This window comes from Culicoides brevitarsis, chromosome 1, assembly GCF_036172545.1.
Source record: "Culicoides brevitarsis isolate CSIRO-B50_1 chromosome 1, AGI_CSIRO_Cbre_v1, whole genome shotgun sequence".
Lineage (NCBI taxonomy): Eukaryota > Metazoa > Arthropoda > Insecta > Diptera > Ceratopogonidae > Culicoides > Culicoides brevitarsis.
This window is the reverse complement of record NC_087085.1, coordinates 42473499-42488639: the sequence shown is the minus strand read 5'-3', so window position 1 is coordinate 42488639 and position 15141 is coordinate 42473499. Positions and strand designations below refer to the sequence as shown.

General features: G+C 29.4%; 4 protein-coding genes across 4 annotated transcripts; 2 read left to right on the top strand and 2 right to left on the bottom strand.

Annotated features, from left to right (window-relative positions):
* Window positions 1-6412: 6412 nt before the first annotated feature.
* Window positions 6413-7780, top strand: LOC134835392 (venom acid phosphatase Acph-1). The gene is made up of 2 exons (XM_063850272.1): window positions 6413-6573; window positions 6634-7780. The coding sequence occupies exons 1-2, from the start codon at window positions 6513-6515 to the stop codon at window positions 7752-7754; spliced, it is 1182 nt and encodes a 393-aa protein (XP_063706342.1). The 5' UTR covers window positions 6413-6512; the 3' UTR covers window positions 7755-7780.
* On the bottom strand, window positions 7767-9286 carry LOC134835381 (juvenile hormone esterase-like). The gene has a single exon (XM_063850261.1). The coding sequence runs from the start codon at window positions 9132-9134 to the stop codon at window positions 7827-7829; it is 1308 nt and encodes a 435-aa protein (XP_063706331.1). The 5' UTR covers window positions 9135-9286; the 3' UTR covers window positions 7767-7826.
* Window positions 9287-9692: 406 nt separating this feature from the next.
* Window positions 9693-11481, bottom strand: LOC134837867 (juvenile hormone esterase-like). The gene is made up of 2 exons (XM_063853258.1): window positions 11307-11481; window positions 9693-11215 (listed from the first exon to the last, which is right to left on the bottom strand). The coding sequence occupies exons 1-2, from the start codon at window positions 11479-11481 to the stop codon at window positions 9693-9695; spliced, it is 1698 nt and encodes a 565-aa protein (XP_063709328.1).
* Window positions 11482-11680: 199 nt separating this feature from the next.
* Window positions 11681-13510, top strand: LOC134837045 (juvenile hormone esterase-like). Its single transcript, XM_063852357.1, has one exon. The coding sequence runs from the start codon at window positions 11786-11788 to the stop codon at window positions 13460-13462; it is 1677 nt and encodes a 558-aa protein (XP_063708427.1). The 5' UTR covers window positions 11681-11785; the 3' UTR covers window positions 13463-13510.
* Window positions 13511-15141: the final 1631 nt, after the last annotated feature.

Here is a 15141-nt window from a genome sequence, read left to right as displayed (position 1 = left end):
AAAAGTAATCAAAAAGGTCTATTTTGTGGTATTTAATTAAATTTGTATGCCGACAACAGTATCTCTCTCTGCATGCTCGTTGACTTTTATAGCGCCATATACGTAACGGAACGCGCGCACAAAACCACAAACACAAAGCGAGACTCCATTCTGATCGCACACGTGATGACAACACAAGTCATGAAACAACAATGAAAACTAACACACACACACACCTTGCAACTCTATCCGAGGCGACGACAGCGCATCGACAATCATAACAGTAATTAAATGGTAACATTTGCTCATAATATGTTTTTCCATTAAGCAGCAACCGTGACCAAAAACGAGTTAGATGACAACTGCGACGATGATGATGAAAATGTGACAAATGCGATTCCGAATTACGACGCTCGTCGAATTTAGTCGAATTATGCTCACATGGCAACAGATTGACATCAATTTTGCTGGTTTATCAAATTTCGCCATAGATAGTCTCAAAGGTCATTTAATCGTCGACGAGGAAGAATAAAAAGGAATCTGTTGAAAATGATTTTTTCCTTTGCTCCTTGGCTTTTGACAAACACGGCAAAATTGAAATTCTGAATTCCCTCGGAGAGTATAAAACAGTAATGATGATAATCATTTTGCAATGCCTCTGGATATAATGTTGAATAGTTGTTTGAGTTATGCTGTCCAACTTGGCTTTTGGTAGCACAAAAGCACACAAAGCAAAAGACATCGACGAAGAAGACGACAGGAAAGTGAATGATTGAACAAATTGATTTTAATATAGCTCCCAATAACAGTATCATTACAGCATTTCATATTATCAGGAGACTATTTTGTCTTAAATGTAAACGATCAATTTTGTTCATAACACATTCAGAGAAAGTGTGAGGAATTCGTGTTTCGGATTTTTTTATTTTTTAAGAAATTTAACGTCAAATTGAAGAAATTGAAATGAAAATTTCAATAATTTATATTAAATTTAAAAAAATATTTTAATTCATTTAATTTTTTTGTTTAAATAAATCTAAATTTTCAAAAATTTATTAATTTTTTCAAGAATTTTAATTTTTAATTAGGTTATTAATTAATTTAATTAATTATTAATTAATTAAATATTATTTAATTACTTTTTTAAAATTTTATTTATTATTTTATTTATTTATTATTCATATATTTTTTTTTAATTAATTAAAAAATTTAAATTCATTCTCAATTTTTTTAAAATTTAATTTTTGAAAAAAAAAATTTTTCTCATTTTATAATATTTTCTTATAAATGTTATAATTAATTTATTTATTTTTTATTTTAAAATTTGAATAATATCGAAAAATTAATAAAAAATATGTTTTCAAGAAAAAAAATCAAGATTCTTTTTTCTTGAAAATAATTTTTTTTTTTTAATTTACTTAATTTTTTAATTTAATGAAAAATCTTTAATTTAATTAAGATTAAGATCTAAGATCTAAAAATTTAAAATATTATTTTTTCTTAAATAATTTCGTTCATTCATTTCCATTTTTTAAGAATTTTAATTATTTACTAATTTATTTATTTTATTTAAAATTTTAATTATTGATTTTCATGAAATTTAGTTTTTAATTAAATATTTAAAATATTTTTTTTTATTTAATTTTTAAAAAGTTTCTTAATTATTTTTTTAAATTAAAATAATACTTTAGGTCATTAAAAGGAAATAAATTAAAATCTAAAAATATTTTTTCTTTTGTAAAAAAAAATAAAATCTCAAATAAAAAAAATTAATAAATTTTCAAAAAAAAAAAAAAATTTTTAGTTAGAAAACCATATGTTAGTTTATTTTTTATTTATTTTATTTTATTTAGAAATAATATTTGGTATTTTTAATATAATTTCTTATAAAAATTCACATAACAAAAAATATTAATTTTTTTATATATTTGTTTCAGTTGCGAAACATCAATTTCCCACAGACACAAATTCATAATATTCTGGAATCATGTATACGAAAGATGAAAATGGAAGCAAGGCAAACTAAAAATAAAACGAAGATAAATTGAAATCAACTCAGAAACAGGAGAAAAGTGGGATATCCTTTACGTTTCTACCCTACCTGTCTTTTCTTGTTATAATATTAATTTTAATTGACTTTCCTTTGTTATACATACTCTTTTACACATGTATCCAGTTTCGTATCTTCTGGGTTAAAGAGAATCCTTTGCACAAAGTACTTTTACCAACTTGCCAAAGGAAATTGTTTTCCGCATTCTTTTTCATGCGTGAAACCCGATTTAAACCTTTCATTTATTATCCATCTATTTAAATGGCGCTAATACCCTAATTGATATGTCACGGCACTCGACACGCTGTCACGTACGCGTTAAATAGTTCTCGTGACCTGCATGTCAGTTGGCGCGTCATTAAAAATAAACATCAACAACATTGTTATTATTAATGTTAAAATATCGCAAAATCCAAAATTAATTTCATATTTTATGGTTCAGCATTTTTCACATTAATTTCTAACGATATTATGATAAGCCATCCCGGTTTTATTTTATTTGAAAACATTTTTGTGAGGAATTAGTTCAATTAATTTTCATGTCAAAACAAATTATAATAATAGAGAAAAAAAGTAATTTTCCAACTTGTTTCTCTCTGAATGGCTTTCATTCAATCTTCGTGCATGAAACGCATTTCATTAAAATATTAAATAAAATAAATTTTTAGTTGAAACTTGTTCAACTTTTTGTGCATTTGTTCATTCAACATTAATTCAACTCTCTCAGTCAAGCATTCAATTTCAATGTTTTAATTTAGTTTGACTCCAACTTTTATTTTTTTGTGCTCTTGTGGTTGATTAAAAAGTTATTTTTATTCGAAAATTTTGGAAAAAAAAACTAGTTGAACAAAAATTTAAAAAAAATTGATGACGAGACAGAAAAATTGGAAAGAGATTAAAATTATTCAAATACGTTCAAGTTATTTTAAGAATATTATTTTTGGGAATTTTCGCTTGCAATTTTTATCGTGAAAACCGTTTTTTGGTTAAATATTTAAATTTGTTGGAAACAACTTTTTATTTATTTTTTATGTTGACAGATTACTGAGAAAATTGTTTTTTCATGGAAACTGTTAAAGAAATATTTTCGCTCTAAAAAATTTCTAAAGAAACATGATGCGAATTATTAAATATTTTTTTTTTGTTAAAAATTTATTTTAAAAAATATTTAAATTAAATATTAATATTACATTTAATTTAATTTTTATAGAAAAATTTTTATTTTTTAAACTTTTTTGTAATTTTTATAATTAAATCAAATTTTTATTAATTTTTATTTAAAAATTTAATTTTGATTAATTTAACTGTATTAAAAAAAATTAATTTTATTTATTTTTTTTTTAATATTTTTATTTATAATTTATTTATTTTTTTTTTTAAGTTAAAAAAATATTTAAATTTAATATTTTTTTATTTTCACAAGAAAAATTTAATAAAAATAAAAATTTTTTCTATAAAAAAAATAATTTAAATAAAATAAATAATTAAAATATTTTTTTCAAAAAAATTTGCAACATTAAAAAATATTTAATAATATACTTAATGTTTACAATTTTACTTGTTTACAATTACACTTTTACAATTTCCATGAAAAAACAATTTTCAATAAATTTATTCTAATTTAAAAATTTAATTTAATTTTAAAATAATTTAAATTTTCAAACTAAAAAAATTTTCATTTAATTTTTTTATTTATTAATTTTATTTTTGAAAGTAAAATTTATCTTAAAAAAATTAAATTTTATATATTAATTAATTTTACTTAAAATTTTAATTTTGTTAAAAAAAATAATTTTAATTCATTTAATTTAATAAAAAAAAAAAATTAATTTTATTTTAAATTTAATTTAATTTATTTTAAATTAAATTATTTTTTTTTAAATTATTTTTGAAAATTAGATCATAAGAAAAATTTAAAAATAAAAATATTTTTACAAAACTCTCTTTTCAAAAAAAAAAAAAAATAATAAAATAAAATAAAAATCTCAAATGTAATAAAAATAAAATATTTTAACAAAAGTTCATTTACTCAGAAAAAAAAACATTTACAAATGTCTATGAAATTTTTCCCACATACAAAGAGGAAAATTTTTCCCCAAAAAATGATCATAGAAAATTCAAATAAAATTAACAAAGTGTATAATTAATAATTTATCAAAAATGTAAATTCGTTGCTCTTGTTCGTGTCTCCTCTCGAGATGATAAACTCCAGAAAAATTTTTCCCATACTCACAGTCATTATCCAACCTACAGTCAAAACGAATGCTCTGAAAGATAAATACAGCAAAAGAAACATTTTGAAACAATGACAATCAGAAAATAATAATGTCGAGCGAACGAACGTACCGAGATGCGAAGATGAGACTGTGAAAAGTGAATATTTTCTATTATTATTTGAGAAAATTAAAATCAGTGTTATTATTAAATTGTTCTTTTGTGAGCGTTTTGCGAGAGAAAGTAAAAATAAATTTTATAGAGACTTAAAAAGTAAACATAAAATGATAATTAAGGATTTACGTGGCTCGAACGAGTGTGTGCTTTTGACAGTAGGTTTGAGGATAAGTCGTAACATAATTGAAAAAGATTAAAAGAAATATCGTTTCGGAGGATTTTAATTACGGAGTTGAGTAAACACGCCTCGATGTCACACGCAAAATGGAGACGTCTTGTCATTTGTTAAATTAAAATCGAAAATTTTTTCCCACAAACGAGGCTCCGAGCGAAAAACACAACTTTTTACACATGTTTATTCATAACGAACGTTTGCTCACATAATTATTGAAATAATTACAACAGTCATTAACAACAATTACGACATGAGAATTTTATGTCGCCTCGCATGCTACGCCGCCATCATAATTGCCATGATTGCCTCTGTGATATTTGTTTTGATTTTGCCTACAGAAAAACGTGATTTGCCGAGTCAACATTAAAATTCATTGTTGTGTGTGTGTATTTAATGGTAAATCAACATTAATTGAAATTATCTTACTTTTTATTTTTTTTTCTTCAGGAGAAAATTCTCGTTTGAAACAAAACATTTTATTTCAGCCTTAAAAATTTTTCTCATTATCTCTCGGAAAAAAATTTTTTTAATGTCTGAATGATTTTCTTTTATCTCCTGTGCCAACCACTCATTAGTGCAGCAAACAGACATCGAGATAAAAACAGCAGCTGGAAGTCAAGTAGCATAAATTTATTTGGCAATCGATAGCTAAGTACATAGGAGCTTCTAAGCTAGCTGCAAGTACATTATCATTTTCGAGTGTAGCGACAGAAAGACATTAAATTTTAAAGTTTATGACAAACTTTGACCCTTTTTTCCTGTTTTTGAGCACACTGCTTACTTTTTGTTTGCACTGCGGAGTGAAAAGTTGTGAGTTTTACATTTTTTTTTTAATTTAATTTATTTTCTTTTTATTTACTTATTTATTTTATTTTATTTTATTTCTTTTTTTTTTTTGTTAAAATTAATTTTAGAAAAATTTCACCTATTAAATTAAATTATATTTTTTAAAATTAATTTTAATTTTTTAATTATTTTTTTTAATTAATTACACCGTTTCAATTAATTATTTTTAATTAAAAATATTCAATTTAAACATTATTTTTTTTTTAAATAATATTTTAAATTTTTAATTGATTTAATTATATTTTAATTTAATTCATTCTCATATCTCATTAATTTTATCTTTAATTAAAATATTTTTTTTTTCCAAATCAATTTTTTAATTTTTTTAATTAATTTTTTATTTAAATTATTAATTAAATAATATTAAAGAATAATTTTTTATTTTATTAAATAAATATTTAATATCATTAATTATATAATTTAATTTTTTTAAAATATATAAATAAAAAATAAGCTAAAAATAACCAATTTTCGATTCACAGAGCACGTATTGAGCAAAATAAACAGAAGTCTCTTGAACATTTTAATGATATTGCCAAAAAGTTTTAGTTTGTCCGTTTCCTTCTTTCTTGCGATTTTTTTTTATTAGAGGGACACTAATGAACGAAAATATTTTTGTCCTGCTTTTGTTCGATGTTTACGATTATTATTTTTTTTCTACTTTTTGCCTGAAATGAAAATGTTTGGCTTTTCTTTCTTTTATTAGTTAGTAATAAAAGTTTGGAAATAATATTTTCTTCTCCCTAATGATTTCTTTTTTTAATTTTTTATAGTTTTCAAGTTGTTTGCAAATTAAAAATTAGTTGAAAACATTTTCTTCTTGACCTAATTAAAAATATTTATTTATTTTTGTCAATAAAACCAACGTTCATTGAACTATGTATTTCAAATCATCCGCCGCCTCGATCACGTATAAAAGATTTGTAGCTCCCGGTACTCGATCATATGTTCGAACGTCACTCAGACAAAAAAGGTAAACATTGAACGTAAAAAAACAAGAATTAAAATAATTATATAATTTTTGCTGTTTAAACATTAATTTTTTTCCTGTTAAATGACGAGAATTGCACGATGAACAGTTATTTTTCAAAAGAAAAGCGCGGAGTGACAATGACTGTACTGATTCTCGGTAGTAAGTATAAAATTTTAAAAATTCCTTTGAACAAGTAAAAATATTTTTCTTATTTTTTAGCGGCGTTGTGTGCTTTTATGTTCGCTTATCTCGTGTTCGGAGACACAAATGACGAGGAAGCGATGCGAACGATTCGTATGGTTGGCGTTGTTTTTCGTCACGGAGCTCGAAATCCAACGGAAAGTTACCCGAATGATCCGTATTTGAATTATAATTGGCCCGGAGGTTTGGGTGCCTTGAACAAAAAGGGCATTAAGCAAATGTATAATCTCGGCAAAAACTTAAATGTTCGTTATTATCGACTTTTTGAGGAAAATGGCTTATATTCGCAGGAAAACATGAAAGTTCAAAGTAGTTCAGCTGAACGTGCCATAATGAGTGCCCAAAGTTTCCTCGCTGGATTTATGCCGCCTTTGGAGACAAATAACCCCTTGCCAATTCCATGGCAACCAGCAGCTGTTAGTGTTTTACCTCGCGATCAAGATACGTTGATTGCCATGAAAAAACCTTGCCCGAAATACGATGAGACTTTGAAGCAGTTGTATTTGAATCCGCCTTCAGATATTGTCGAAATGAATCAAAAAAATGAAAATTTGTATCGAATGTTGTCACGAAATACGGGACTTAATATCAGTAGAGTACTTGATGTTGAATTGCTTTATAACACGTTAGACGTTGAGAAGGAATCTGGATTAGAATTGCCCGATTGGACTGAACAAATTTTCCCCGATCGCATGTATCCGGCAACTTTACGAAGCTATACGCTCTTCACTGAAACACCGTACATGAAAAAAATCAAAGGAGGCGCCTTGTTTACGGACATTCTTGACAAAATGATTAAAAAACGTAATGGACTACTCTCGCCTAATCGCTCGATATTTATCTACTCGGGACATGATGTTACATTGGTAAACATCATGCATGCCATGGGCATACTCGAAGAGACATCACGTAAACCCGATTATGCGGCGACACTTGTGATTGAATTGCATCATAGTTACTTGTATCGTGACGATATGGAAGTACGTATCGTTTACTACTACAATAGTGAGGATAAATTCCCCAAAGAGATACAAATACCGGGCTGTGATCATCCGTGTTCGTTAACGAACTTTGGCAAAGCGATGAGTAATATTGTGTTGCGCGAAGATTACGACGAGGCATGTAAAATTGTCGAATAAATTCTTGAATTTTATTTTAATTTGAACCTTTTCAAATTTATTTGAATCTTTATGAAGATATATGAAACGAAATTAATTAAATCTTCGATCCATTTCATACCACACTTTCATGCGATCTCCAAAGGGATCTCTTTCAAGATGCATTTCAGTTGACATATTCATGAACGAGAAGAATCCATCTCGCATAGGCTCCCATTTGACATTTACTAATTCATCCAAAACGGGTGTTGGATCTCCATATTTTGCAAAATTAGTCCAAATTTTAACCGTTCGTGCTCGAACTTTGTACGATGGATTATCTTCAGTTACCTTTGGGAAGTATTCGGTCGTAAATATGTATGGCAAATCATCAGCATGTCCTGCTCCAATAAAATCTTTCAATCCTCCCGAAATTTTGAAATAACTCAAGTCACCTGAGAATGAAAATACAGCAAAATATACAGGCGATTTTTGACGCGTAACTTGTAGTCGTGCTGCTTTGTAAGATCCAAAATTCCATAAACTATCAGAAGCGAAGTGAAGATAATCGTAAATGTTTTTGATTGGTTCGTTATTGAAGTATAAAGCGTTAATCGTTCTTAGATACTCGTCAGCTTCAAGTGTATTGGGACGAATATTCCACGTTAAAGGTAACAATACTTCTTGATTTTGTTCGATGTGTTCAAATAATTCAGGGAATTCCTCAAGTTGACGGGCGCTCATTAAATGCTCTTCACTCATCAACATGATGATATGCGGAATATCCAAGAAATCTCCTTTCAAATACAAGTTCAATGGAGTATCGGGAAGCACACGTGGTTCGTCAGAATCTTCTGGTTCGACAGATGGAGCAAAAACTAATCCTGTCTTTCCCATTGGAATTTGAAAATCTCGAATCCATTCAGGAGAATATTTCACAAAGATACGAGCATCTTCGATTTCCATCAATTGTCGAACTAAATCTTCAGAATTTTCGAATGTAATGTTCATTTCCTTTGCAATTTGAAAAGCGTAAGTTCTTGGATACGATTGAAAACTAAGTGCTGATCCCATAATTGAACCAGATTCGGTTATAGCTCGATGAAAAAGTCCTTTTGACAAAGGAGATAATTTAAGGTAATTTATTATCATTCCTCCTGCTGATTCCCCGAAGACCGTAACTTTGTCTTTATCGCCGCCAAAAGCTTCAATGTTACTTTGAACCCATCTCAGTGCTTCCAAAGAGTCTTTTAATCCATAATTTCCCGGAGCACTTCGATCTGCTGTTGAGAAGAATCCCAAAAAGCTCAAACGATAATTGATTTGTACAACAATGACGTCTTCGCCAAGCAAGAATTCAGGATTTTGCTTATCTTCGTTGCCCGATCCTCCGTGAAAAGCACCTCCGTGAATGTAAATCATAACGGGAAGTTTTTCGTTGTTGAAATTGTTGTTTGGAACAAAAACATTCAAGAATAAACAATCTTCAGAACCAACTATTTCGTCACTATCATAGCCAGGTTGAAGACAAATAGCGCCGTGTTGAGTAGCATCACGAATTCCATCCCAACCATTATGCGGTACAGTAGCTTTAAATCTCAATTTTCCAGTTGGAGGTTCAGCATAAGGAATGCCTTTGAACGATAGATACTCCTTCCGTGTGTAGTTGGAAAAGGTTATTGAACCTCGTACTTTGCCTCCATGACTTAATGTAACGATTGGATCATCAACTGCTGGAAGAGCAGTCAAATAATTCAATAAATTCACGAGAATTAGAGCAATCAGAACGTATTTGGTCAATGCCATGGTCGTAACTGAGCAAAAAATACTCTGACTTGCTATTAAATAACTGATTTAATCTTATCGCATGTCGATTCACGGAAATTTATTGATACCAAATCTAACGTAAACCAAAAAAAAAAACAATAGATAAGCACATGTTTTTTGTAATTGTTTTTAAATCAAAACAACAGATTTAATCTAAATGTAGTTGAATTTGTGATCCATATCCCACCATTCAACTAATCTTTGCCCAAATGGATTCATTTTAATGTACATATCTTCATTGTGTTCCGCAAAATAGTAATAATTTTTCATCATTCTTGGCCAAGCAACTTTTACCAATTCATCGAATTTGGGCGTTGGATTTCCTGTTTTTGCAAAATTAGCCCAAAGACGAACTGTACGAGCTCTAACCTTGAACGCAAGATTATCGGGCGTAACTTCTGGAAATTTCGGGCTTGGAAAGAGATAAGGTAACTCATCCGCGTGACAAACTCCTTCATATTTATCCAAATTATTTTTCTTCTTGTATGAACTCAAATCGCCATAAAATCCAAAGACTGAGAAGTAAATTGGATTACTTTGACTTTCAACATGAATACGAGCTGTTTTGTATGCGGGATAGTTAAAACATAAATCAGAAGCGAAATGAATGTAGTCATAAACATCTTCAATTTGCTTTCCGTCAAAGTACAAATTTCGTATTCTCTCCATGAATTCTGTAGCTTCAGTTGAGTTTGGTTGCATTTTCCATCCAAGAGGAAAGAAGTTTTCCGGATGTTGTTCAAAAAGATCAGATAATCCGGGAAAATATTCATACTCGAGAGCTGAAGATAACACTTCCTCGCTCGTGATTGAAATTATTTGAGGAATATCCAAAGCTTTTCCATTTCTTATTATATTTTCCGGTTCATCAGTTAACACTTGAGGTTCTTTAGAATCTTTTGGCTCAATAACTGGCGCATAAAATACTTCACCTTTCATCTTCGGAAAATCCATAGGATCCATTGTGTCAGGAGTTGGTAACACAAAAATACTTGGATCTTCAATTTTTCGCAATTTAACAATAAGATCTTCCGTTGTATCAAAAGTAATATTCATTAAATTCATCATTTGGAAAGTACGATTTCGTGCATTACGTTGAATGCCTGAATAAGCAAAAGCAATTCCTGATTGCGGAATTGCTCTGTGAATAAGTCCTTTGGATAAGGAAGACAAAGTTAATATATGTACCATCATTCCGCCGCTGGAGTTTCCAAAGAGCGTAACTCTCGATGGATCTCCGCCAAATCGTTTTATATTTGCTTGAATCCATCTCAAAGCTTCCAAAACATCTTTCAAGCCATAGTTTCCGGGTATGTTTTTGTCATTTGTCGACAAAAATCCGAGGAAACCAACACGATAATTTATTTTTACAACAACTATTTCTTCTGCTACTAACAAATCTGGATTCAAATCTTCTTCATTTCCGTTTCCGTACAAAAAGCCTCCGCCATTAATGTAGACCATAACTGCATACTTTGGCTCATTAACGACTTTTGGAGTATAAACCGCAAGTGTTAAGCAATCTTCAGATCCTAAAACTGCATTCGATCCATCACGAGCGAGTTGCAAACAAACTTCTCCGTGTTTCGAAGCATCACGAATTCCATTCCAACCTTTGTGCGGAAGAGTTCCTCGAAGTCTCAAATCTCCAACAGGAGGTTCAGCATACGGAATACCTTTAAACGAATAAAAAAATTTTGCTTGATTTTTTCTTAACCTTCAAATCTCAATTTTGATAAGTTTTAATTGCAACAAAAAAATTCATACCTTTGAAGGAGTAATATGTAATGAAAGAAAGATTCGAATGACGAACACTTCCTTGAACAAGTCCTCCATGATTCAATTCAACAATGGGCTCATCGGAAAATGGAGCTCCAATTGACCATTGAAGCAAATTAATGAGCAAAAAAGTTAATAAAATTTGTTTAATGACTTGATCCATCTTTACCAACTACAGATTTTTTCTATTCTGTGCATTGCTTTTATAGCCAAAAATTATCTAATCTTCGATCCAACTGATTAAATTTGAATTTTGATTTGAATTAGAGTTATACATCACAGCTGCAATGAGTTCTGTTATACTCTCAAAATTCACTCAAATTTTTGTTTATACTGATAAGATGCCTATCATCAGCATAAATAAAAAATTACCTGTAATCATTTTTTACATTGTTGCGATGCGATAGTAATAAAGTCGAACAAATTTCGTACTTTACGACGAACCTTCGATCAGTGTAGACTGCAAAATGTCTCTCAGGCATTTACAAAAGTTCAAAAATGTGATATTTAGTGGCAAAGTGAGACACGCAAGTCATTTGAGTGTTACATTAAAGCACAATGGCAAAGTTGAAGGTGAAAAATTACGCGGAGAAATACTTGCCAATGAATATTTATCGTGGAAAGGCATTCCGTATGGCAAACCTCCCGTCGAAGAATTACGTTTCAAAGCTCCCGTGCCTCATAGCGGATGGATTGGAAGTCAAAAGGCAACAAAACACGGGAATGTTTGCATCCAAAAGTTACCGAGTAATCCCTCAAAAGTTGTCGGCGATGAAGATTGTCTCTTTTTAAACGTTTATACGCCGACAAAACGTGAAGGTCCATTGCCTGTGATGGTTTGGGTACATGGCGGTGCATTTAGTTTCGGATCTGGCGATGCGGATTACTTTAGTCCTGAATTGCTCGTGAACGAAGATGTCATAGTTGTAACTTTTAACTATCGTCTCGGCGTTTTAGGTTTTCTTGGAACAGAGGATAAACATTCGCAAGGCAATTATGGATTAAAAGACATTGCAATGGCTTGTGAATGGGTTAAAGATAACATTGGAGCTTTTGGAGGAGATTCTGAAAAAATTACACTTTTTGGAGAATCAGGCGGTGCAATGATGATCCATTCGTTGCTTTTGTCTCCAATGAATCGCGGGCTCTTTCAAAAGGCAATTTTACAATCAGGAACATCAGCTTTGAGTTCGTGTTTCTTGCAGCCAAAACCTTTAGAAAGAGCTTCTGAACTCGCGAGATACTTGAATATCAAATATAAGACAACGGAGCAACTTGTTCATGAGCTTAAACGAACTGACGCCGTAATTTTAGCACAAAATGTACCTTCATGGATCAATCGTGAAATCCCCAATGGAAAACTCCCGCTTGCATTTTCTCCTTGCATTGAACCTGAAGATTCTCTCGAACCTCGTATCTTACCTGAGTCTCCTACAAACCTTTTACGCAAAAACGTTCATCCAGATATCCCGATGATTGTTGGCGTGAACAGCGCTGAAGGCTTGTACGCTGTCTCTGAATGGCAAAATAACGCATGTCTCTTCGGGATTTTGAATGATGAGCCCGAACATTTACTCCCGAACAATTGGAATGTCGATCCAAACTCCGCAGTTGCCAAAGAAATCCTCAACGACATCTATCGTGTATATTTCAACAACGAACCAATTCGAAATGTCACGGATTACGTCAAATACGTTTCCGATTCCCAATGGAATTACGGGCCTTATAGCAGCGTTTGTCACCATCTCGAACATCAAAAGTCTCCAATTTACTTTTATGTCTTTTCTTTCTCAGGCGACTTGAGTATCAATAAGATCAAGAAGAAGCTCAAGGACTATGAGGGCGTTATTCATGGAGATGACGTCCCTTATCTCTTCCCGATGGCAAGATTTGCGCCAAAAATGACGCAAGATAATCCAGCATTTGTTACGAGAGCTCGAATGGTTAAAATGTGGGCAAATTTCGCAAAACATGAGAATCCAACGCCATCTACCGACAGTCTTTTGAACGTTAATTGGTCAAAAGTCGAAAAAAATTCCTTCAATTACTTGGATATTGGAGAAAAATTGGAAGTCAAGGTCGATCCATTTGAAGGTCGATTAAAAATTTGGCAAAAAATGGATGAAAAATTCCAAAAATCCTGAATCTGAAAGAAAATTAAATAAATTTTATAGCAAAATTTTTTTACATGGAAAAAATTGTTTGTCTCATTTTAGTTGAACAAAAAAAAAAGATAAAATCCCGGAAAACAACTCGATTCTGAAAAACAAATCAAAAATGCAAAATTTACTCTCACAAATTTACATAAAAAACGACTTTCTGGTCAGTTTAAAATGAATAATTCAAAGGAAACTTCTGGTTGTGATGTTTTTCGCCGGAATTTGTCCTAATGTTTTACTCTTGTTCACTTGTCAAAATTCAAAATACCTTCCTTTTATTCAAATTTATTAACATTTCAGCATCAAATATTTTTGCTTTGTTAACATGATGAATGATAATCGGTTTAATTTTTGCCCGTTATTCATTTTCATTCGCAGCTTTCGATTTTTTTGACGTCATCCAAAAATATTTGTTGATGATTTTTCTTTATTTCCGTTCACAATGAACGAGAAGCAAAAGGATGATTGACACTTCATTAACGATTTTTCTCGTTTCTCATGCAACATTGAAGGTAAAAAAGTAATTTTTGTCATCAATGAAAAAAGTGAATGACCTTAGCTAAATTTAATTAAAGGATCTCGTTGAATATTCAAAAAAAAGTTGATCTGTAAATGTTCTGTTATTGTTTTATTGCACATAATAATGAGGCATGACGTAATAAAATTTTGCCTATGTGTGTCTGTGTTTGCGTAAAATGTAATAAAATAATACGAAAAACACAATAAAAGCTGACAACAAAATTACTTTTAATTATTATTGTAACACATAAACCACAAGAGCCATTACGCTTACCTGAGTGTTTCTCTCTGCTGCCCCGTTGTTCCTCGGGCAACCTTTTTGTATTTATTTATTTGCACAGGGAATATCCAAAACACGCCACGTGGGATGAACAGAACAGTCAATGAACACAATTTGAATTAAAATAAACTTCGAGACTTGCTCGGTTTCAGCATTTTTTTCGTGTCACTGAACGATTTAAATGTAAAATTTGTATTTAAATGTGCGAGAAAAAAAAATGAGTTTATTCGTCCTTTCATCTGGCACGACAGCTTTGCACTAATTAAAATTTCACACAAAATTGCATTCATTTAATTTTTTATGGCTTCTCGTTGGATTTTATGGGCATTTAATGCTTTTTTGGGGTTTGTTGTATTGGAAAATTTTGTGGAAAAGGCATGGTTTTAACATTTTTTGAGGTAAAATATTTTGAAAATTTTCATTTTGTATTTTTTTTAATTTTACAAAACATTAATTTCTAACATTTTTTTTTAAATTTTTATCAAAATTAAATTAAAATTTAATTCTTAAATAAAAGAATAAATGAAATATTTAAAAAATAAAAAATAAAGAATTTTTTTAAATTAATTTTTTTTATAAAATTTTAAATTATTTTTATAACGAACGATGGTAAAATAATTTAAAATTTTATAAAAAAAAATAATTTAAAAAAATTCCTTATTTTTTATTTTTTTAAATATTTCATTTTTTTTTAATTATGAATTTTTTATTTATTTTTTTCATTTTATTTTTTTTTTATTTATTAAATTTTTATCATTCATTCAAACATTTAAAAAGTATAAAAAAATAAATTTAATTTTTTTTATTTATTTTATTTTTTTTTAATTTTAAAAATTAAAAAAAATTTTTTATTTTAATTTAATAT